Here is a 25,479-nt window from a genome sequence, read left to right on the forward strand (position 1 = left end):
CATACAAAAGCTAAAAAAAATATGATATAATCCAGTGTCCAGGAAGCACAATACTTTGAATGCAAGTGAATTCAAACATTTTATAAAAATATAATATAAATGATGGATTCCCAGTCATAACATAGTCCATACATAACATTTTTTTTATTTATACTGCACATATGTGCTATTAGGAGATATATATATATATAAACAAATGTTTGAACATAATATTAGGATAATAATTGAAATACTCCATATAACCCGTCTCAGGTTGTATAAAGGTCTTCCAAATAAAAACACTTAACTCTGCAGCTCAGGACCATCAAACATGTCAGGATTGTGTCCTCTGTGCTTCTAGATTTCTATTACAACAAACAAATCCCAATTTGATTTATTTATAATGTAATTTTACCCACATTTCAGATGCTGCGTATTATAATATAAATCTAAAATTTAACCAACACAGCTTCAGTCAGCAAGTTGGATCCAAAACTCTTGGCTGATCTGGTGCTTAGTTTGTTGGCCTTGTTTTCATTATAGTGGTGAATGATGTTCCTCATTAGAAACAGATGTGTTGATGGCAAAGACATGTCCAAAAAGTAGTCGTTTTTCTTCATTTGAGCAAAGAGTTGCTCTGTAATCTCACTATTGACTTTGTCGGCCAGCTGAGGCACGAGGGTGAGCTTCCTCAGAACATCTTCATCTTCTGTGCTGCCTTCATGAAAATGGTAACAAAGTACGTAGTGATCAGATGAACCCGTCACCGGGTGTCCGTGAGGATCTGTCCCTCTCGTTTTCTCATCTAGCCAGGGCAGGGACACTTTCAGCTGTCCACACTTGGCCAGTTCTATGCTAGCTTGAGTGGGTTCAGCCAGGCGTCCTTCAAACGGAGAGATGGGTAGCTTTTCTGATGCCCTTAGATTGGTGTGTTTAGAAAGAGCCTGTGCAAAGTCATAAATGATGACATTAGGCATATGATGCCACGATAACAACAAATCAGCAAAATCTCGATGGCTCTCAGCTTGAAAACTGCACTTTAGACTGTAAACAATTCCACAGGGGCACATAATGACTCCCCAGCCTCCTAATAAAAGATGGAAAAACACAAAAGAGAGAGAGAAAACAACAACAATTTAACAGGTTAAATTGAAGAAAAGGACAAACCTTTTAGTATTTAAAACTAAATCTTTCTTCAAATACTTTTATAAGGTAACAAAAGATTTTGTTCTATTAATCAAAGAATCCTGAAAAAAAAAAAAAAAATAAATCATGGTTTTTACAAAAATATAAAATTGTAAATTTTTCTTGAGAACTATTCCAGCTTTGCCATCACAGGAATAATTTTCATAAAAAAAAAAAAAAAAAATACATATTTTCAAATGTAATAATATTTCACAATATTAGTGTTTTTATTGCATTTATGATGTAGCCTTAGTGTGAATAATAGACTCAAAAACCTAAAAATCTTACTGACCCCAAACTTTTTAAAGTGTATACTTTACAAGGTAAAAGGTGTCTTTACAAAAGTGATGAATAACTAATTCATAAATATTTTATGGGGAAATAATATTTTGAACTACCTTTGCCATGTCATTAAAAGGTCAACAACATTTCTGTTCATGTTGTTCACACCACATACTTTGATTTGGAAGATAAACAATTTTTTTGTATGTAAGCAGTAATTTGCATATTGACATTAATCCCACAATACTACACATTTACAGGAATAGAGTTAAAACAGTAGAGTAAAAATCAAGCTCACCAGTGGCACTCCAGATTTTTGCATAGATTTTGTCATATGCTTGCGTGGATTTCATTTCATCAGACAATCTAAGAAGGAGATCGCTGCGAGATCCAGTAGAGTCCACAGCACATTCATGGCATAAACTTCTAATAACATCATCCTATCAAAAATAATGTTATTTTATAAATGTTAATATCAATGCAATATATATATATATATATATATATATATATATATATATATATATATATATATATATATTGCACATTAACACACATTAAAAGTGTTGTACTAATAAAGCAAACCTTCTGTTTGAAAAGTTCTTCTCTGAGTCTTTCCTGTGTAACTTTCTCAAACTCTGTGTTTAGCACAGTGTCTGAATGCCGTGTGCTTTTGGCTATCCAAGGAGCCCAAAAATGATAACTTGGTGGTACTGCAAAAAGATTGTGTCTGCCATCTAAAACAGCAGAAAAAACATAAGATGCAGCATTCTTTCCAATAGTTTACAATATAGTGTAACAGACACTTTATGCATGTACTTGCAACAAATCCTCGACTGATCATCTCTTTGGACAGTGACTCCCAGAACTCTTCCAGATTGACCTCCCCTTTAAAATTCCCTGGAGGTTTTTCAATGTAACTTCCTGAAAAAGTTGCTTGAGTATTTTACTACAACAAGTCAAAAATTATTAAAGAAATAGACTAGCCAATGAACAGCATTACAATTTTTATACCTGATAATGGAGAAGCAGTCTGTTTGTGTACACCCATGATCACCACCGGAGGATAATCGCCACAGGTGGGGCACGAGTAATTATATTCGTGTTCTGTGAGGGCTTGAAACTGCAAATATGCATGCAGTATTGTTTCTGGAGATGGAAACTCTAATCCTGTCGTAAGTTGTAAAAACTCAACAGCTCTGTTCACTGATGTATGGACCTAGAGAAAATATTGGTTGTGTTCTAGTTTAAATTTATACAAAATACAATTACTTATTAACCAGTTAACCTAAGAGTGCTTTCTAGGCCCATTTAAGTAGTACTTAAATACATGTTTACATAGAAATTCATAATTTTTTGAAACATGGTTAAAGAGTAGTGCTATATTGTAAACTAAAATATAATGTAATTAAACTTGTATGTCAATAAACTTTGATAAACTTTAATGCATGGCAAAAAAAAAAAAATATATATATATATATTTTTTTTTTTTACATTTTTCTTTAAAAATATTAATTTGAGATTATTACTTTAAAAGCATTCTTAAAAGTGTTAAGAAACACTAATGAATTTAGTACTAATGAACTACACTTATGAACTCTCTTTAGGTACACGTTTGAGGCCTTTTATTTCAAGCTAAATTATCTGCAATTACAGTTCTTTTAGATTTGAAGTACACAAGTGCAAATTCAATAAAAATTTTAATAAATAATACATTTTAGGTCAGTCATGATTTCTTGATTAAATTTGATCAATTCGAGTGGTGCATTCCACAGACGAGAATCTATGAAAAGCATTATTAGACCATCTTCTTAGTCTGCATGAATTATTATTATTTTTTTTTGTAAAGAACGTTTGACTTTCTTTGCTTGTTTACTTTGTAAACACTGGTTCGGTACTTCTACCTATGTCATGAGTGACCTTTCAATCGTGACTACTATGCGTGAAGTCGAGCTAGTGCAAGACGAGCATTTGTGGTTAAAAAGTATGAACATTATTATAAAAAAATTTAAACCATGACCAATCGTTTCGCTAGATAAGACCCTTATTCCTCGGCTGGGATTGTGTAAAGCCCTTTGAAGCTGTGCTGAAACTGCAAATTTGGACCTTCAACTCATTGGTTCCCATTGTAGTCCATTATATGGAGAAAAATCCTGGAATGTTTCCCTCAAAAACCTTAATTTCTTTGCAATTGAAGAAAGAAAGACATAACCATCTTGGATGACATTAGTACATTATCAGGAACTAATCCTTTAATCTGGTCTTCATTTATTTGCATGCAAGTTATGTGGATCTCAGAGCGGCTTCATTCACATCAAATGCTGCTCCACACAAACAGTTATCATTTATATTTGCAGACTGTCTCAAACTCCATCTTTGCGTATGTTGTAAGTCTGATTTCAATTATGCATGACAATGTTTTCACAGCCGTGAAAACGGCCCAAAACGCTGTATTACGTAAGCCAGGCCATTAGTTGGCGCTGTCACCTTGTTAAGTAAACAGTATCTGTAGGGAAGTGATGACTATACAATGTATATGATGTGTCTCTACTGTTGATAGTAATATTGGTGAAGTAAATCCACACTTTGCTGAAGAAGCATTTGCAAACTCTTAAGCAGCAGCAACAACAATATCATATATTCTGCCATTGTTGTTTATGTTTGTTCGCGCTTGCCTTAAATTTAAACGTACTGCGCATGTCTACATACCTAATACGTACAGGTGCATCTCAAAAAATGTGAATATTATGGAAAAGTTCTTGCCATGGAGGCAATCAGCCTGTGGGGCGTTATTGAAGCCCAGGTTGCTTTGATAGCGGCCTTCAGCTCCTCTGTATTGTTTTTCAGATGTTACTTGTCTTCCTCTTAACCAAAACCTCATAGATTCTCTGGGAGGGTCAGGTCAGGTGAGTTGGCTGGCCAATCAAGCACAGTAATATCATGGTCATCAAACCACTTGGAAGTGGTTTTGGCACTGTTGGCAAATGGAAGCATAAAGTGCTCCAAAATCTCCTGGTAGATGCTGGTACGCAGCTACTATTGGTAAGCTGCTGCAGAGCGAGGCATTCTTTTTCTTGCTGAACCATTTTCCTCTGACCATCTCTGTTAAAACGTCTTCCTTCAGTGAGACTTGTTCCACCAAAGACTTGCAAAAGCTCGCTGCACTGATATGCATGCACTGGTACGATGTGATGCCGCTCCTCTGCGCGACATCTATGTTAATCTGGCACGCTTTCGATTCGCAGAGGACTCTGCTGTTTTCGCCCAACGTCTGGCATTGTACGTGTAGCAGGACGCCGTGGCCTTTCACGACTTTGAGAACTACGAATATCCCATTTATCTCATCTATACATTGGCTTGTAAGCTGAAATGTCTCACCAATGTCTAATTCAGACTGATCTGCGTGTTTGCGCTCCATGTGTTTTACTAGGTTGTTTTTATTGATGAGCACATTGCACGATGGACAATTTTTTTTAATAACAGGCCGCACGCGAAACTTTCCTGTCGCGGTGGGTGTGATTGTCAGAGCAGTCATATCTGCACTGGAGGTTGACGGTGTGTATGTGACTGAAGAAACTGTCTGTGCTGTATCGATGATTGATGGTGTGTTCATAACTGTTGGAGCGGTCACTGACGCACTGTTGCTTGACAGCATTTTTGTGGCTGATTCTGAGTTTGGATTATGCTTACAGACTTGTAAATGATTTTTAAAATCACCTCTCCTAAGAATTGTTGTTGGACAGTACATACAGTGGTAATGGAGTGATGCTCTACAGCCCAGTCCACATCTGTGAATAGTGAAATCTAAAAAAAAAACAAATCTGTATATTAGTCAAATATATTTATGCTACACATACAGATCCTTCTCAAAAAATTAGCATATTGTGATAAAGTTCATTATTTTCCATAATGTAATGATAAAAATTAAACTTTCATATATTTTAGATTCATTGCACACCAACTGAAATATTTCAGGTCTTTTATTGTTTTAATACTGATGATTTTTGCATACAGCTCATGGAAACCCAAAATTCCTATCTCAAAAAATTAGCATATTTCATCCGACCAATAAAAGAAAAGTGTTTTTAATACAAAAAAAGTCAACCTTCAAATAATTATGTTCAGTTATGCACTCAATACTTGGCCGGGAATCCTTTTGCAGAAATGACTGCTTCAATGCGGCGTGGCATGGAGGCAATCAGCCTGTGGCACTGCTGAGGTGTTATGGAGGCCCAGGATGCTTCAATAGCGGCCTTAAGCTCATCCAGAGTTTTGGGTCTTGCGTCTTTCAACTTTCTCTTCACAATATCCCACAGATTCTCTATGGGGTTCAGGTCAGGAGAGTTGGCAGGCCAATTGAGCACAGTAATACCATGGTCAGTAAACCATTTACCAGTGGTTTTGGCACTGTGAGCAGGTGCCAGGTCGTGCTGAAAAATGAAATCTTCATCTCCATAAAGCTTTTCAGCAGATGGAAGCATGAAGTGCTCCAAAATCTCCTGATAGCTAGCTGCATTGACCCTGCCCTTGATAAAACACAGTGGACCAACACCAGCAGCTGACATGGCACCCCAGACCATCACTGACTGTGGGTACTTGACACTGGACTTTAGGCATTTTGGCATTTCCTTCTCCCCAATCTTCCTCCAGACTCTGGCACCTTGATTTCCGAATGACATGCAAAATTTGTCCAAAAGTCCAGTGCTGCTTCTCTGTAGCCCAGGTCAGGCGCTTCTGCCGCTGTTTCTGGTTCAAAAGTGGCTTGACTTGGGGAATGCGGCACCTGTAGCCCATTTCCTGCACACGCCTGTGCACGGTGGCTCTGGATGTTTCTACTCCAGACTCAGTCCACTGCTTCCGCAGGTCCCCCAAGGTCTGGAATCGGTCCTTCTCCACAATCTTCCTCAGGGTCCGGTCACCTCTTCTCGTTGTGCAGCGTTTTTTGCCACGCTTTTTCCTTCCCACAGACTTCCCACTGAGGTGCCTTGATACAGCACTCTGGGAACAGCCTGTTCGTTCAGAAATTTCTTTCTGTGTCTTACCCTCTTGCTTGAGGGTGTCAATGATGGCCTTCTGGTCAGCAGTCTTACCCATGATTGCGGTTTTGAGTAATGAACCAGGCTGGAGTTTTTAAAAGCCTCAGGAATCTTTTGCAGGTGTTTAGAGTTAATTAGTTGATTCAGATGATTAGGTTAATAGCTTGTTTAGAGAACCTTTTCATGATATGCTAATTTTTTGAGATAGGAATTTTGGGTTTTCATGAGCTGTATGCCAAAATCATCAGTATTAAAACAATAAAAGACCTGAAATATTTCAGTTGGTGTGCAATGAATCTAAAATATATGAAAGTTTAATTTTTATCATTACATTATGGAAAATAATTAACTTTATCACAATATGCTAATTTTTTGAGAATGACCTTTAATATACATAATAAAAATGTGTGTGTGTGTGTGTATATATATATATATATATATATATATATATATATATATATATATATATATATATATATATATATATATATATATATAAAAGAAAATGTTTACACCTCCATGGACAACTGCTTTGTTAAGGTGGCATTTCAAGTGCAACTTGACTTTGTTGACTTTGCAGGGCTTAAATGTACTGGCCATACAAAGGGGACAGTGAGAATTGTGGCAGCATTTTGTGCATTTCTCCAACTGAGGAAACTTTTGACCTTTCTGAATGGTAATATATCTCTGAAAAGAAGAAAAAGAAAAAAAAAATGCTTTAAGATGACGTTTACAGATTGAATTTATGCTTTTATTCAGATTTAAACACTACACATACATAGATCACATCAATTATGGTAAACAGAAGCCAAGGAGCGATTGTGTCACACTGGAGAATATAACCTAAATAAAATTGTTTGTTACATAAAGTGTCTCTTCAGAAGACTTAAATCACTCGAATCGTATTACTTTTATTTGTCTTTCAAACGTTTTGAATAAACGCGCTTATTAATTTAATTAATATAATTAAATGACAAAAAAACTCAAGCTTCGTTAAAAATAACTTCATCTGTTCTAAATATATCAGCTAGCGATTGATATTTACCTCGTAACTGTGCAACGACTAAGGAGAAGACGTTACGGTTTCATTCATTTGTTTACTTGGATAACTTTAACTTCACACAAACACGCACGCGGTTTTCTTTTTTTCTTCTTCTATTATGATAATCTTTTGGTCAGGGGCGTCATGCATTCATGATTTTTGAGGGGGCACATTTGGGGGGGGGGGGGTCGGGAGTATAAGTTATTCTACGAAAGCACTGTATAACTGATATAGGCTTATTTTTTATAATTTTTTTTTCCTTTTTATTCAAAACAATTCCAAACATGCTTAATATATCAGGAAATATCTCGTTTCTCAAATATGTGTAGGTAAACGCGTTTTGCACCTTTATAGATTGTTATTTGATCAATATATGGAAATGTAGTATAATCTATTAACTACACATAAAAACCTGACTTTTTACTTAAGTGCCATATCATGCCATAAAATATTTTTAATACGACTGAATTTGCATTTAATGTAAATTTTAATAACAATATTGTAAGATACTTATTTTAACACTTTCATTTTACAGAGAGTAAAGAACATTTACATTATAAAAAAACATTTTCATTCAGTCTAGCCAGAGTTCAGGCACTCTCAAAAACTCCCATTAAAATCACTGAAGCACTTTACATTATGAAACGAATATCTTACTTACATTCGTACGCACATCTGCACTTTTTGTTGTTTCTGATGAGAGAATTCGCTAAATAATTCAGTCAGCGAGCAAGTGTACAAAACACTGCGTTTCAGTGATGACTCTTCTGGACGTCTCTGATTGGCCATTGCATCCATAAGCGCAACAGAATAGTTTCTGATTGGTTATCATGAAGCGTTGTACGAACGCGTCGGTCTCTGGCTCAGCACCAGCCAGCGAACGCAGATTTGAATTTAGCAGCTGATGCTGTGCACTGAACGATCTATTCTCACCGCTGTGATTGTATCAAATATATAAAAAATATTATTCTGCAATTTTTTTTTTTCGTTTGGAAGCTGCATTTAAAATCCACTTGGCTCAGAAATCTGAGGGGGCACGTGCCCCCTCACTTTGAATGGGCACGACGCCTCTGCTTTTGGTTGTTGTTATGTTTCTCCACATATATTTCAAGCTCTGGCAACATTGTATTTTTTACAGTCATGCCAATAAAGCAATTCTGAATTGAATTAAAATGAATTGAGAGAGAGAGAGAGAGTTTGCGTCTTCAGAAGGCAACCCGGAGTCAATACGCTTGAGATAATAGAGTTAGGTGAGTTGCAGGACTTGCAACCAAGCGTCTGCAGCGTTACTACTTACATATAATGAAGAATTAATTTTCGTCATTTTGCAGTGCTTGCGTAGAAAACAACACCTAACGTTAGCCGCACTCTTCAGGCCACTTTTTCCAGCAACCCGGATGTGTTGGTGTTGGTGCTGGTGTTCACCGATAATGTTAAAATGAATAAAACATCATAAAAGCACCAACTTACCGTTGTTGTCTCCGCCATAATTCTGCACTATTTCTCTCTGAGCTGTTGGCCTGGACGGAAACTGCTGGCCCAGTCCTACTGTCCTGAAATTGCTGCAAAATGGCTGCAGTATTTCGTCGTTTCCGGTGCCTTCGTGCTCAGAAGCGCCTGGCTGCTCGGCAACCAGACTCCGAAGTCAACAACAGGTGAGTGTTTTGTGTCTTCTTTAATGTACCGAAAAAAGTTTTTCTTTATTTCCGTCATTAACTGTATAACATCAGATTGACTCGTTTGTGAAAAAGAAGTGTGTTTAATTGTATTGTGTACTCTTTTTAGTGTATTTCAAACAGAGACGTGCAGACAGTTAATCAGGGACAGGGGCACAAATGTAAAATATGGAGTGTGTGTGTGTGTGTGTGTGTGTGTGTGTGTGTATTTAATTAATTTATTTTATTTTTATTTTTGCAAGAAGTCCTTTATGGTCATCGAACCTGCGTTTAAAATACATTTTATGCAATGCAGATTTATTATCAATGTTGGAAACATTATTCTTTTTTTCACCATTCTTTGAAGAATAAAAAGCAAAAAAAAGAACAGCATTTATTTAACATACCTTTTGTGACAATATATACTACCATTCAAAAGCTTGAGGTCAGTATTTTTTGTATTATTTTTAAAAACAAAAATATGTTTATTTTTTATTCAGCAAGGAGTTGTAGAAACAGGGATAGCACAAATGTATATTGTTAGAAAACATGTATATTTTGAATAAATGCTGTTCTGTTTAACTTTTTATTTATTAGTGAACATCAAGAAAGTATGACAGGCTCCAATAAATAATAATAATAAAACTCTTAAGCAGCACAACTGTTTTCAACATTGACAATTAATCAGCATATTAAAATGAATTCTGAAGGATCGTCTACTGAAGACTGGAGCAATGATGCTGAAAACTCAGCTTTGCATTGCAGAAATTAATTATATTTTTTAAAGAATATTAAAATAGAAAAACATTCTTTTAAATTGTAATAATATTTCACATTATTATTTTTTATGATTTATTATTGATCAAATAAATGCAGGCTTGATGAGCATAAGACACTCTCATGCTGCATAATTATAAAAAATGGTAATATAATAAAATCCTTTCATGTCACCATTTCGCCAGCTGAAACTTCACAAAATAGGCCTGTAGATGGCACTAATAAACTATGGTAGTTTCATGAAATAGTAAACGGTGTAGGGCACGCTATCATACAGAAATATACAGGTGCATCTAAAAAAATTTGAATATCATGGAAAAGTTAAGTTGAATATCATAAAAAAAGCAAACTTTCTTATGTTCTAGATTCATTGCACACAAACTGAAATATTTCAAGAGTTTTTTGTTGTAATTCTGATGATTACAACTTACAGCTTAGGAAAATACTGAACATTCAGTATCTCAAAAAAATTAGAATTTTCTATTTTGAGCTTGATTAGTTTGATTAATTTTGAGTATAAATACTGGGTACCTCTTTGACTAGTTTATAACATGCATCCACAATTATGGGGAAGACTCCTGACTTGACAGTTATCTAGAAGATGATCATTGACACCCTCCACAAGGAGGGTAAGCCACAGAAGGTCATTGCTGAAAGGGCTGACTGTTCACAGAGTGCTGTATCAAAATATGTTAATGGAAAGTTGACTGGAAGGAAAAAAGTGTGGAAGGAAAAGGTGCACAAGCAACCGGGATGAACACAGCCTTGGGAAGATTGTCAGGAAAAGCCAATTCAAGAACTTGGGATAACTTCACAAGGAGTGAACTGAAGCCGGAGTCAGTAGATCAAGAGTCGACAAACTCAGACGTCTTCAGGAAAAGGGTTAAAGCTGTCACATTCCTAGAACCAAGCCACTCCTGAACCAGAAAAAACCTCAGAAGCATTTCACCTGGGGTAAGGAGGGAAAGAACTGGTCTGTTGCTCAGTGGTCCAAAGTCCTCTTTTCAGATGAAAGTAAATTTAGCATTTCATTTGTAAATCAAGGTCCGGAGTATGGAGGAAGACTGAAGAGGCACAGAATCCAAGCTGCTTGATGTCCAAGTCAGTGATGATTTGGGGAGCTGTGGCGTCTGCTGGTGTTGCTCCATTGTGTTTTATCAAGTCCAAAGTCAATGCAGCCATCTACCAGGAGATTTTGGAGCACTTTCCATTTACTGACAAGTTTAATATAGATGCTGATATCCTTTTCCAGTAGGACTTTAGCACTTGCCCACAGTGCCAAAACCACTTCCAAGTGGTTTGATGAACATTATATTACTGTGCTTGATTGGCCAGCCAACTCACCTGACCTGAACCTCCCAGAGAATCTATGGGGTATTGGTTAAGATGAAGACAAGTAACATCTGACAAACAATACAGAGGAGCTGAAGGCCGCTATCAAAGCAACCTGGCCTTCCATAATGCCTCTGCATTATTTACAATTACATATAATTTTAAAAAGACTCAAAACTGACACAGTTACTGAGATACAGGCTATCCATTTTGACAGCAAGTGATAACTAATAATAACTCATCTTTAATTTATATATTCTATTGTAGTACATTAAGATGTTAGCTTAGGCAGTTACATGTATCCTGTTCCTAAAGCGAGCTTAGAGACTGCATTTTTGTTGTTGTTGTTGTTGTCCTGTTCCTCTGCCTCTAGCCCCATAGTTATTGTAATAGAAGTTTTTTTCCCAGAGAGGTGAAAGTCATGCGTCGCTCAGCTGCCAAATCACGGGCCGATAAAAGCCGCACTGATTCTGTCCCAGTTAATGCTGCTCCAGCAGTCCAGCCCATTGAGACAGTGGACATTGTCCCGGGTCGCCTTACCGAGTCCAGCTGGACCAGCATGATCTCCCAGGAGGAGGGTGAGGAGGTGGTGGCAGACATTATAGCAGAACTGATGGAAGGAGTGATGGACAGATGCTATCAGCTGTATCTAAAAAGACAGGTGAGCAGCAAATTTATCTAATTATAAGTTTAAGAGTGTACAATGTTTAATCATATTCCAGACGATGTTATTTAAGTATCATTAAGATACTATTAGAGTTTGTCAATATTTTGAATTATTTAGAATTTTCATTTTAGTTAACGTTTTAGTCATTTTTGTTGCAGGTTTCTGTCAGTTTTATTATTATTATTATTATTTAAACAAGTCTACATATTAGTCATTTTCATTTCAGTTTGAGTTATTGTAGTACGTCATGTTAAGCTCCATATTAAAATTTTGACAGGAATGAAAACAAGACCGAAAAGAAATAGGACATTGTTCAATGGATTTTACTGTTGTGTATCAAGATAATGAAACATCTTTCCAAAAGACTTTAAACTCCATTAAACTGCTTGGAAAGTTTAGAAAATTACATGACATCTAGGATCTTTATACAACGCATGCCATTATAAAACCTTAAGTCTATCTCTCACAGCATTGTTTTCATCCTTGTAAAATGTTATATGCAGCCTACCCTGATTGAGGTCTTTATAGGAATAGCTTATTTACATTCTCAGAAATAAGAGTAAGCTGTCATAACATAACATAACATAACATAACATAACATAACATAACATAACATAACATAACATAACATAACATAACCCAGTGACAGCTTTCATACATTTTTTTCTGAGAGTGTTGGCTACAATGGAAAAGTTTTATTAGGCATTCATTTAGCTCATACATACACTTCCTGCCCTCAACCAGTTGATACCCTTCTCGGTTTGGTGGGCACAAAATAACCTGGTGGAGACGCTAGAATGTCTTCTCCTGAGGAGAGATGAAGGGGATGATCCAGAACATGGACTCTTTTGGCAAGAGGATCCAGAACCACAGCCCTGTGCGATTGATTCTTGGGCTGAAGGATGTGTACCTGTGCTTCATGCTGCTCAGGAATAGCACAACGCTTTATCACAGGTAAGAAAAAACTGAGTATAGGTGATAGGGCGTCGGGGCAGTGAAATGATCTGAATTTGACTTTCAAACACCCATCCTTTAGAATGACTTTCTTAACTTGTTATATTTTAGGTTTATATGGCATTCCGACATCCTGAAGTGAAAGGACTGCTGGACCATACAGAGGTTTGATATGTCTAACCCAAAATCCTGTTGCACACAAATTGATTGTAATGTCTCAAGAGAACTACACCAACTTCAACCTACTTCGGCTCAATCCCAGTAGAGTAATGATACTGAATTATTCACGAAAACTCAAGAAAGTCTGACTTCATTAAAACTCCACACATAAGGAACTCCAAGGAAGCAAATCTCTGATTCTCTAGGGGTGTAATTGCCTCTATTTCTTGCCAAGTGTAGTCATAATTCAAATATTTTTATTTGAATCTCTCAGCCTCGAAACACAGACTTTTTAGGCCTCGAGGTGAGGAAACAGTGATGCTATGAGTTCCAAAAACTCATAGATTAATGTTGTAGTCCTTAGAGCACAGGTAGTAACAGACCAGAACAGTGTGAACCATGACTGGAAAAAAAAATAGCAGCTTTAGATTCCTGCTGCATACAGTGTAAAGACATTTTTACTGCGCTTTTTTTGCATTGAGTAAATCAATGCCTTGTCTGCATTTTTCTCTGACTGTTGTTGTAATAAAGAGTTTGTCTTAAGTCATCTTAGATGTCTGTCTGTTATAGTGATTCTTTCTTTGTCCAATAATTTTTATGCAGCCAGATAGTGTAGTATTTACTAGCTGGGGAAAACTGGACAACATAAACCAGACAAAACAAAATAAAATAAATAAATAGTTTATGCATTTAGCAGAAGCTTTTATCCAAATATTTATAAACTTATAAATAAATAGAGTAAATGTACTGGTAATTTTTCTGCCAGGACATTAACCCTAAAACACAATGCAATGCAGTGGAAAATTCAAAATACAGGTAAAACACTGGTAAAAAAATACAAATATATAGACTTCTATATAGATAAAAATATCAGGGACTAATGAATATTGAGTAAACAAAATCATATTTATTACATCTGAACACTATGGACTTCTTAAACCCCATTTAAGAAGTGGTGAAATAAGCAAAATGATGTGCTTTTAAAAGGGAGGTGAAGCAGTCAAGCAAGTGTACATTAATGACTTCCACTTTAATTAAAACATATATAAGAAACACGATTAATGCAACCGTTTTAAATAAGGTTTTATTTTGCTATAACTTTTAGAGCAAAGGCACCATCATCTTGCAACTCCACAGCATGTGACGTCATGGGGTTGGTTTGCTCCATTGGCCAGTGCTGTAATATAAACATTTCTTTACTTTTTGAATGCACGCTTGTCTTGAAATTGAGAAATGCAAACTTAAAAGGACTGTTGAGCCCATAATAAGTCTCACTGCTTATGCATTTCAGCCGATGTGGCGAGGGGACTGAGCATTACCATTACAGGTGGAGGAAATCCTGAACCCACTGGTTTGGGGTGAAGAATGGGTTGGAAACAACAGGTGTTTACTCGTCAAGACAGTGATTCTGACATAATTTTTGTGTGCATTTACTCAAGATGACATGAAAGACAACTCAGTTTTTAAATAAATCAGCTTTATCCACAATCATCCATCATGTCAACCACAAGATGTCGCTGCAAAACCATAAGTCTTCATATGGCAACACTATGCCCTATGACAGAGTTTTAAACTGAGTACTTGGAAACTACTTCAAAATGCACATTAGTTCAGCTGTGGAAAAACAACCTCATGATTATTAACTGCATGATCAGTTTATACCTGACTGAATGACACAAACTGTCTGTTTCTAGATGGAGCCAGGTTGTTTTAACATTTGCACAAAATAAGCAACATCAGTATGAATGCTGTAAGCTCATGAATATTCATGTAACTAATGGCCTGTGGGGACTGGAATGTTCTTGGAAATGGAAACTTTCGGTTGGAAAAACATAACCAACTTTTCTTTACAGCGATTATGGATATTCAAGTGAACTAAATAAAGAGATGTGTAGGGAGACAACCATCCCTGCTGAAAATTTTTTTATGTTTTAAAGCATGGCTGCTGGTATGAGCTAGTTTAAGCTGGTACATACCTAAAAGCTGGTACATACCTAACCAGCATATGCTGTTTTTATCAGCAGGGATATAATCACTGCTAGAAGTTCCTCTGCCTTTATGCTGATAGATTTACATGCAATTTGACAAATGTATCTCAAGTCCATATTAACACACAGACCTAGAATTAAATGCTAGAAAAGTTTCAGCCAAAATAATCTGAGTGGCTCACAGATGCTGGTTCCACGTCAATGGAAAGGATGATGTGAGATTAGAAGGATATTGGGTAAAATCATAAAAAAAGATATTCATGTAGACTGTGATCTCAGCATTCAGATTCCAGCTGCCAAAAATAAGGATGAAGTACAAATGTAAAATGCTTTTATTCTTCCTGTGAGAGTAAAATTGGAGCTTGAGGGCCTATTAGGTGAATTTGCAAGAGATGTCAACGACACCTTCCACTGTTTTATTCTGTACCGAAGAGTAAAAAAGACGTTCCAAAAAGTCTAAAGAACAAGCCTGGAATACTGATGAGTATTTAAAGGTCTGTATGCGTACAGCCACACCTGAGCTGTTCCAATCATTAAACTCTCTCATGACCTGATTTTCCAGCTGGTTTACACTCTCATTTCAACTCTCAGTCCTCAGTGGGACCGAAATTGTCTGGAAATGCCTTTTTCTGCACGACGGGGATCTTTTAAAAACCTCTTTCCTTGTTTTACCCCATCAAAAACTTGGACATGTGAGTTTACTAATGGTTTTTAATCAGTTTCATTTTTGATTCTCTCAGCGGGGGCTTTAAAGGACATCAAAATCCATTTTTTTGACCACAGCAAAGCTTTAGATGTGTCAGTGCCAAATTACAACAATCTCATTTTGATTTGATGCTTGCCACGCATCATTTATCTACGATTTGGGCTCACATTTATGTTCCCAGGTGACAGATTTATAAAAAAAATCCTTAAATCGATGTCTTCGCCCAAAACATCATTGTCAAGGCGAATGACATGTGATGGTGGCCAAGAAGAGTCCTGCTGGTAGTGCATGACGAGGGAGACACAATGCTTATAGTGTCTTGTCACTGCTGCCATAAATAAACTATCTTTTCTCTCTTTTGACACTTTGTGGAGGTTCAGGTGCCGCCACACCACCCTTTCCAGACACCCTTTCACTTCTCCCAGCTGACAAGCACAGTATGCCCCTTTATCATTCTTTTCATGGGCAATTTTATTTGTATGTGTCTATTTGCATTTTTTAAAGCCTCTCCAAGTCCTGTCAGTGCAACCCCCCACTGTGTCAGTCTTCACTCCCTCGAACATCTAAAAAAGGATCAGTTACCTGAGGAGCACAGCTGAAGAGACAAAACAGAGATTTCTTTCTTTAACGAAACGCCAGCTGGTGAACCACTTAAAAATCACTTATTTTTCTAAATGTAAGTGTAAAGGGTGTACAAAACATTTCTGTGATGGATTGATTACTTTTTAGAAAGCCCTTCGACCCCCCCCCCCCACAAAAAATAAATAAAAACAAAACCTCTTTCACAGTCAGACAGTCAGATGTAACTCAATGTTAAAATAAAGAAAGTGGAATTTGCCGCTGCTGTCACCGCTGTCATGCTAGGTAGGCGTGGTTTCAGCAACCAGCTCCTGCCTTTTCGCCCATATTCAATTATCCGGGAGTGACAATCGGTGATGCGCTGCCAATATGGCGATGGCCGCTCTGCACACTTTTGGCTTTAAAATTGTCTTTGAAAACCAATGGGTGACGTCCATGTTTTTATACAGTCTATCAGTGCAACACATCTCCTTTGCATAGAGTTGATCAGGTTGTTGATTGTGGCCTGTTGAATGTTGGCCCACTCTTCTTCAATGGCTGTGTGAAGTTGCTGGATATTGACAGGAACTGGAACACGCTGTCATATACGCCGATCCAGAGCATCCCAAACATGCTCACTGGGTGACATGCAAATGGGATGTTTTCAGCTTCCAGGAATTGTGTACAGATCCTTGCAAAATTGAGCCTCAGGATCTCGTCACGGTATCTCTGTGCATTCAAAATGCTATCAATAAATGCACCTGTGTTCGTTGTCCATAACATACACCTGCCCATACTATAACCCCACCGCCACCATGGGCCACTCGATCAACAACGCTGACATCAGCAAACCGCTCACCCACATGACCCCATACACACTGTCTGCCATCTGCCCTGTACAGTGAAAACCTGGATTCATCCGTGAAGAGAACACTTCTCCAAAGTGAATGTAAGAATTTGCCCACTCAAGTCGGTTCCTACGATGAACTGCAGTCAGATGGAAAGCCCGATGAGGATGACGAGCATGCAGATGAGCTTCCCTAAGCTTCCCTAACAGCATCTTAATATGCTACACCTGTAAGGTGGATGGATTAAGGAGAAGTGCTCACTAACACCAATTTAGACAGATTTGTGAACAATATTTGAGAGAAATAGGCCTTTTGTGTACATAGAAAAAGTCTTAGATCTTTGATACACACACACACGCACTATCGGTCAAAAGTTTGGTATAATTGATATTTTACCACTAATAATTGGCAATTATTATTATTATTTTTATTTTTTATTATTATTATTATTATTTTTTTTTTTAAATTCTTTGGAAGGATGGACGCACGCTTGGACAAGTGTGCTCTTTGTTTTGCTAATAGTTTTCATATTGTGCCATTTTTTACATCATTAAACTAAGATATTGTTACTGTATGGCTGGGTGTTGATAGCACATTGCTAGGCATTGCTAGCATGTTTTATCATGTCGCATGGCATTTCTAGCATGTAGCAAGCTTATTATGTCAGAAGAAAAGTTTTGAGGGACACGGAGACATTTAAAGCTGCTCAATAATTCCACTTTGTCTTTGAGTCAGATTGATGAGATGATACCGCAGTCTCAAGTTCCAGTTGTCAGAGAGAAGTGCATTAACCTGCAGTTTCACTCAAAAACTCAATACTAGCATGACAGTATATTCTGCTTGACAAGGATTCAAGGTAGCACAGGGATGTGTAAATGCCATAAAGTGACGGGGAGACAGACTAGACTTACTGGATTTCACAGCTCCCTCGAGGTCTTCTCCAGTTGTTATATCCATCCGCTTCCTTCCTTCTCGCTCTGGTCCGAAAGGCAGAGAGCAGATGGTGCCCTCTAAAGTCCCACTTAATCACGAGCAGATGGAGAGTGTTCACTGTGTCCAGGGCTGCACTCGCTTGATTTTATTAGAGGTTTCAAGAGCATCTGCACATCCTTACAGTGAAGCTGTTTTATGGAAGACTGCTTCTTTCATCTCCCAATAACCCATATTTATTTGAACATAAAATGTTAAGGGATGGTAATTTGTGGTTGTAAAGACAGAAACACAAAGTGAGCATAAGACACACTTTGTTGGACAAAAATGTACATTAGCAATATATTAAAATAATGGGCTGAACAGAAGATCTCAGCAGCAGCTAATCTTGAAGAATCAGTCTGACACACTGCCTTTACTGCTGAAGGATTATGATTATCTGTTTTATTGTACTGGGACACTGGAGAATAAATCTGCTCTGATGTTTGTTTTGAATGTTATTTATGATCATATCCATAAACCATCCACTGTAACTAAGAGTGAGCAATGGGAAAAAAATGTCTCATAATTTGATTTTTAGACCATTTGTTTTCTAGCCAGTCAGATAAAATAGAAAAAGAAAAAAGAAATGTTCATACAATATATCATCACAATGTCATTTGATATATAAATTATATTTAATCACATAACATTCTTGGTCATAGTATATTCAGGAGCATATGCAAATCAACACTTAAATATTCATAGGGAAAATGCCATTTCAGCCCTTTTGAAGGTAAAATACATCAAGTGAGACAAAATAGTAACCAGCACAAAAACTTATTTCCTTCAGAATCAATCCACCATCTGCGTGTGGACAAAATTTGAACTCATCAAAAGTTAACATTGGCATTCAAGGCTAATGCTGGTAGCACAGGAAGGGCTTCTTTCATGATAGTAATTTTTTAACTCTTTAGGTTTAATGGTCATAATCATGATAACATAATGCCTCTTCTTTGTAATACAACTGCCAAGCAGCTCTGAAGGACTTAATAGCCGTGTTAAAGAGACTTGTAAAATAAATGTTTAGTTTTTATAACTTAAGAAAAGAGGTTTAATGCATAAACCCTGACAGAATTAAAGGGGGACTTGTTTTACTATATAATTTAATTAGAATTTATAGATATTCATATGAATGGTGTATTTCTTGTGAACATACATTGTGTGTGTGTTTGCATAGAACAAATGGTTATGAATATATTTTTGTAAATAAAATCTGATAGAAAACAATATTTGAAAACAACACAACAGAATGAAATCATATGATGTCAAAGAGGAATGTGTTAGGTAAAAGTTTATTTTGATAGCCCACTTTAGACATTATACTAACTGTAAGCATGTCAACTACCAGTCAAGAGTTTCAGTGGACTGTCTGCTTAATATCTGCTAATTGTGATAGTATATTTCACATACGATTGATTTGATTTATTATAAAAACAATAGGATATTGAATTCATGAGGAAGCTGGAGAATAAGGGAGATCAAATAAAGGAATCTTGGTTATTTATATGACAGATAAAACCCTCCTGGTGGAAAAATGCAGAACAAATCTGCAAAGCAGCAGATTCAAATGGCGCTGTGATTGTATTTAAGTCTCCAGGGCTATCAAGAATCACAGAGAAAGGACATCTGTGACTAAAGCAGAGGGTTGCTGATCCACGAGGAGCATTTACTAAAACAAGACGAGTGCTTGTCCTCCCACATACAGTATACATTCCTCATAAACCTCAGTTCTCCATCTGTCTGGCTTTTCCAGATCAGGCATCTGGAATTATGTATTAATGGGAACTAGATGAGTCAGAGATGGGTCAGTTACTCTCTGACACAGAGCAAACCTTGGGGAATTTCCAAAAAGGTCCTTCTAAAAGCAGTTTAAATCCAACCGCTTTGGTGTGATGTGACACCAGAAGAGAAATGATTCTTGAAACGACTCCTTTCTCATACTGAGCTCTTTACCAGTGACCAGACTGACAGATGGGCCCTGAAAATGACCTGGTTTCGTTTTCTTGAAGCCTTTCTGATGTGCAATATTAAGTTGAAATGAGGTTTTTAGATCAGTAATTTAATGCAAACAAGACGGGCTGTAATGCACTGCAGAAGTTTGTTTAAAAGAAATGACTTCAAGCATCAGGTATGTAATAGCAGACAACGAGAATCAAGCCTGTGTCCATTACAGATGCACTGAACCATCAGAAATGTTATTACTTTTTGGATGCCACTGTATTAACCATGAAATGAAGGGTTTAAGTTTAGTAACTGAAGAGTTTTGATGTAATGACAGTCATTATACTAAATGTTTCCTTAAGTACTGCAAATTAAACTTAGAAAAATTATTTATACAGTTTGAAGAGTTGTGTCAGAGCCACTATTGTGATATAAAGAAAAGCTCTGCTCTGAACTTTATGGCAAATTATCAAGTTTATCAAGGGTCCAAAATAAACTTTTTTTTTAAAAAGAAAACAATTAACTAGCCAAAAAATAAAAAAATAAATAAAACATCTCATTGGCCAAAAATATTGTGTAAGAAACAGTACAATTTGGCATTGTTTTATTGAAATACTTTTGTTGTTGTGATGACATTACTTTTATTTTTGCATAATTAAAACACAAAGACCCTTTTTATTGTTTTATTTTATTGTTTTATTGATGTGTTTGTTGATTTAACAAGCCATGACTAAGAACATAATTTCTGGATTCATAAAAACAAACAAGAAAAATAAATGTTTTATTTAAATAAATTGCTAAAGACACAACAATATTTGGTTATACTTTTATTTTTATTTATATAACTGGATATAATCAACTTGTACTCTTAATTTTATTTTTATTTTTTGTATTATTAATTGTATTTGATGGGTTTGTTAGCCATGACTAGGTACATAATTTCATACATTTTTAAAAATTGAAGACAATTATTATTTAAAAATAAAAATAAAAACACTGCCTAAATGTACGTTTCAAATTTTTTTATTTTGTATTTATTTATTTTTTTGCATTCATAAAAACCTTTTATATTGCTGTTCTGCTCTAAAAATTTTGATTGGCTGGCACTTACATATTTTTTCACTTTATTAAAAATGCATTTCCATTATCTTTTTATTTTTGCATAAATCCCTGGAATTCTACTTCAATTTGAATTTGAACATTTAGGTTTCAAAATTTCTAAATGTATTTTTAAATGCAATACAAATCAGTTATAAATACCTGAGGGTATCCATGTATTTCAATCCGTAACGGTTTCTTATAATAAAGGAATTTAGGAGGTATTGATTTTTGCTCTTCTCTCTTTACACCAGTTACTTGTGGTTGGGTTGAAGGGCAGATTACATTTGGTTGATAGCACATTATCACCCACAGGCCTTGTGCTTCTAACATTGACTTGAGATTAAAGTGTTGGTTTTACAGCCTGTTTCCCACTGAGTTTTATGTACGTCTCTCTCTCCCACCTGATACCCTCCCAGTGGTGTATGTGTCTTCCTGATGGTGGGGATGTATTAAAGTGTCACTGGAAAAATTTGTGTAAGTTCAAGTAACCAGGGCCCACAGAGTTCATGGACAATGACTGACACATCCAAGCCTAATGATTTAACCAGGGGTGTAACTTCATGGTCAGGCCTTATCTCCACAGATTTATCCGAGATCATGTCTCGTAAAAAACAGGAGAGAGAGAAATGAAATTGATAACATGTGAATGTGACAACAGTCACTTGTCAGACTGCAATTGCAATTGAGAACGACTTAATATCTTATCTAAACTTTAAAGTGCATCTTTTATTAGGTGGGAAGGGAATGGTGATAACAGGTTGCAGCTGTTTAGTGACCCTCTTAAAGGGTAAGTTCTCAAAAAACAAACAAAAACCTGTCATCATTTACTCAGCCTCACATTGTTCTACAACCTATGACTTTTTCCCCCCCAAAAAAAGTTTTTGTGTTGGAGACAAATTACTAAGTGCCAGAAATGACCAAAAACCACTATGAAATCGTCATAAAAGTTATATATATAAAAGTATATGATAGCTTTGTGTGAGAAAAAGACTAAATTTAAGGCAAAAACTGGATTGTTTTAGTTTCTGTTGTCTATCATTTAGCCAAAAAAAATAAATAAATTAATAAATCCTCACACAGGAAGTGGCTGGAGCTCAACTTCCTCTGAGGGTGCCATATGGTGGGATTATTCCACTTAACACTCTTACAGACTGTCTCAGTGCTCACAGTCTGCATAACTATGTCATTAAGCTCTTAAGATTTATTTAGCGTGGACATTAATCCACATTTCCACCAAAAGCTGCTCTGCTGTCTTTTGTAAAGTTTCCAGACGGAAAAGAAAATGGATTAAATCATTTGTTTTACAGAAGCTAAGGACGATTCAGTCCCCCCCCCCCATCTCTGTATCCTCCACAAAGCTAATTGTGTGCCACCCAAATAATTACACAGAAAAATTTCAGTTAAAACACTTTAACTCACCTTAATACACCCACTTAGCTCTTTTTATTCCTAGCCCACATTTCTTTTTACACAGTAATCATTTACTTTTGTCTATTTTAACTTCACTTTGCTTGGCTGCAATGCTAGCATCTACTGTGTTAGCTTGTCAGCAAAAAATCAGTTAACACTGCTCTGCATAAGTTACATCACCTAATTAATATTCATTAGCCAGCTCTTAAGGGTTATAATGTGTCCCCCCATTTTTTAGATCTCACGCCCCTGCATATAAATCTCTTATACTGTATTTACGGATGTAGCAAGAGGCAGGCTTTCTTCTAAAATTTACATTAAGTGTCTGAATGTACATATGTCATTTAGCGCTGGTGTCCTCAAGAGACTCCTGTGTACTAAACCATCTGTTCTCTGTCATCTGCAGGGCCTTCACCCCTTCCCTTCATCTCACCCTAATAAATGTCAAATGCTTGAGGCAAGCACCACTGAATAACTATGAGAAAACGCAAAGATTTATTATATGTATAGAATTTGCAAAATTCACCCATGAAATGTTGATGTGAAAGATAGATGATTTGTGAAGATGTATTTTTGGATCACACTTACAGGCTTTTTATGAGGTTCTGTGCCACCGCAGAGTGGCTCTTTAATAATAAATGATTTTTTTTGTTCACAACCTCTCAGCCTCATCCGTTTCTGTCCTTGAAAGTCTTCAGATTCACTTTTATCAATGCAGATAGCATTATAGCACTCAAAAACTGTTGAACATTTATTGAAATGAAGGCAAAACTTTGTGTTGAATGTTGCGGGCCGGTTTTTTCTATTTTTATTTTAATTTTTGCTGGTAGGGGAGTATAGAAGAAACATGAGTAATTATGCTTCACTACTGTACCATTTCGATTTTTATTTTGTACATTATAGCTACACATTTATATATACACTGTTAGACATTTCTGTAATTTCTACAGTCATTTACTGTATATCACCCAGTATAATACATAAAATTCGCTTTACAGTAAATAACTGTAAACTTTTGCAACTTTAAACCAAAATACAGTTTGCTACTGTAAAACCAATTACAGTAACTGTTGCCAGTAAGTTACTGTAAAAACCCTTTGAAATGTCTAACAGTGTATAAGTACGCTAAGTGGTAAAAAATTATAAAGGAAATATTCAGCTTCAATACCACCTTCAATTCACAGGTGAGCATGTCTCTTATAATAACAAAAGCTGAAAAAATAGAGTATAAATCAGTAATATTGTGAAATATCATTACAATTTAAAACAACTGTTTCTATTTTAATATATTTTATATGCATTCCATTCCTGTGATGGTCTTCAGTGTCATATGATCCTTCAGAAATTATTCTAATATGCTGATCTGCTCAAGTATTTGAAATGAATTATTATAAATCCTTAAGAATGTTGTGAAGCTTAATATTTTTATAGAAACTGTTATATTTTTTCATGATTCTTTGATTAATATAAAGTTAAATATAAATATAAAGTAATATAAAGAACAGCATTAATTTCTTTTTACGTTTAATTAAAGGATTCATTCATTTAAAATTTATATCTTTTTGCAATATATCATGTATATTTACTTTTAATGCACCATTTCTGAATAAAATCTATTTAACAAACAAACAAACAAACTTAAAAAGATCTTAAATGTTTGAACGCTAGTGTATAAACACTAATTCTAGAAACTATTCTATGCTATACCACACTGAACGGTAACATAACTACTATACAAAATTAAAAGTTTAATTAACAAGTGTCAAGTAAAAATGTGATTAAAAAAGTTTACTTTGAGGAAATACTGTGGAAAAAATTAGATATTTCATGTACAGTCGTGGCCAAAAGTTTTGAGAATTACATAAATATTGGAAATTGGAAAAGTTGCTGCTTAAGTTTTTATAATAGCAATTTGCATATACTCCAGAATGTTATGAAGAGTGATCAGATGACATGCATAGTCCTTCTTTGCCATGAAAATTAACTTAATCGCAAAAAAACCTTTCCACTGCATTTCATTGCTGTCATTAAAGGACCTGCTGAGATCATTTCAGTAATCGTCTTGTTAACTCAGGTGAGAATGTTGACGAGGCTGATTGGGTTAGAATGGCAGACTTGACATGTTAAAAGGAGGGTGATGCTTGAAATCATTGTTCTTCCATTGTTAACCATGGTGACCTGCAAAGAAATGCGTGCAGCCATCATTGCGTTGCATAAAAATGGCTTCACAGGCAAGGATATTGTGGCTACTAAGATTGCACCTAAATAAACAATTTATAGGATCACCAAGAACTTCAAAGAAATTCTTGTAAAGAAGGCTTCAGGGCGTCCAAGAAAGTCCAGCAAGATCGTCTCCTAAAGAGGATTCAGCTGCGGGATCGGAGTGCCACCAGTGCAGAGTTTGCTCAGGAATGGCAGCAGGCAGGTGTGAGCGCATCTGCACACACAGTGAGGCCAAGACTTTTGGAAGATGGCCTGGTGTCAAGAAGGGCAGCAAAGAAGCCACTTCTCTCCAAAAAAAACATCAGGGACAGATTGATCTTCTGCAGAAAAGTATAGTGAATGGACTGCTGAGGACTGGGGCAAAGTCATATTCTCCGATGAAGCCCCTTTCCGATTGTTTGGGGCATCTGGAAAAAGGCTTGTCCGGAGAAGAAAAGGTGAGCGCTACCATCAGTCCTGTGTCATGCCAACAGTAAAACATCCTGATACCATTCATGTGTGGGGTTGCTTCTCATCCAAGGGAGTGGGCTCACTCACAATTCTGCCCAAAAACACAGCCATGAATAAAAAATGGTACCAAAACACCCTCCAACAGCAACTTCTTCCAACAATCCAACAACAGTTTGGTGAAGAACAATGCATTTTCCAGCACGATGGAGCACCA

General features: G+C 36.2%; 3 protein-coding genes across 4 annotated transcripts; 1 reads left to right on the forward strand and 2 right to left on the reverse strand.

Annotated features, from left to right (window-relative positions):
- Nucleotides 1-402: 402 nt before the first annotated feature.
- LOC132091925 (uncharacterized) lies at nt 403-2,907 on the reverse strand. The gene is made up of 5 exons (XM_059498007.1): nt 2,461-2,907; nt 2,266-2,370; nt 2,032-2,183; nt 1,745-1,886; nt 403-1,066 (listed from the first exon to the last, which is right to left on the reverse strand). Exons 1-5 carry the CDS (start codon nt 2,495-2,497, stop codon nt 429-431), a joined length of 1,074 nt encoding a protein of 357 aa, XP_059353990.1. The 5' UTR covers nt 2,498-2,907; the 3' UTR covers nt 403-428.
- Nucleotides 2,908-3,760: 853 nt separating this feature from the next.
- LOC132091735 (uncharacterized) lies at nt 3,761-9,102 on the reverse strand. Its single transcript, XM_059497857.1, has 4 exons — nt 8,995-9,102; nt 6,998-7,169; nt 4,476-5,250; nt 3,761-3,767 (listed from the first exon to the last, which is right to left on the reverse strand). Exons 1-4 carry the CDS (start codon nt 9,010-9,012, stop codon nt 3,761-3,763), a joined length of 972 nt encoding a protein of 323 aa, XP_059353840.1. The 5' UTR covers nt 9,013-9,102.
- Nucleotides 8,849-13,620, forward strand: LOC132091926 (uncharacterized protein C2orf81 homolog). Of its 2 annotated transcripts, XR_009422161.1 has the most exons (5): nt 9,064-9,192; nt 11,697-11,949; nt 12,700-12,909; nt 13,021-13,074; nt 13,134-13,620. XR_009422161.1 is itself a non-coding variant. In XM_059498008.1 (4 exons), the coding sequence occupies exons 2-3, from the start codon at nt 11,710-11,712 to the stop codon at nt 12,889-12,891; spliced, it is 432 nt and encodes a 143-aa protein (XP_059353991.1). In that variant the 5' UTR covers nt 8,849-9,192; nt 11,697-11,709; the 3' UTR covers nt 12,892-12,909; nt 13,021-13,620. The 2 variants fall into 2 exon arrangements, 1 of the variants encoding a protein (XP_059353991.1); XM_059498008.1 differs by having other exon boundaries at nt 8,849-9,192; nt 13,021-13,620.
- Nucleotides 13,621-25,479: the final 11,859 nt, after the last annotated feature.

This window comes from Carassius carassius, chromosome 18 (assembly GCF_963082965.1).
Source record: "Carassius carassius chromosome 18, fCarCar2.1, whole genome shotgun sequence".
NCBI classification, from domain to species: Eukaryota; Metazoa; Chordata; class Actinopteri; order Cypriniformes; family Cyprinidae; genus Carassius; species Carassius carassius.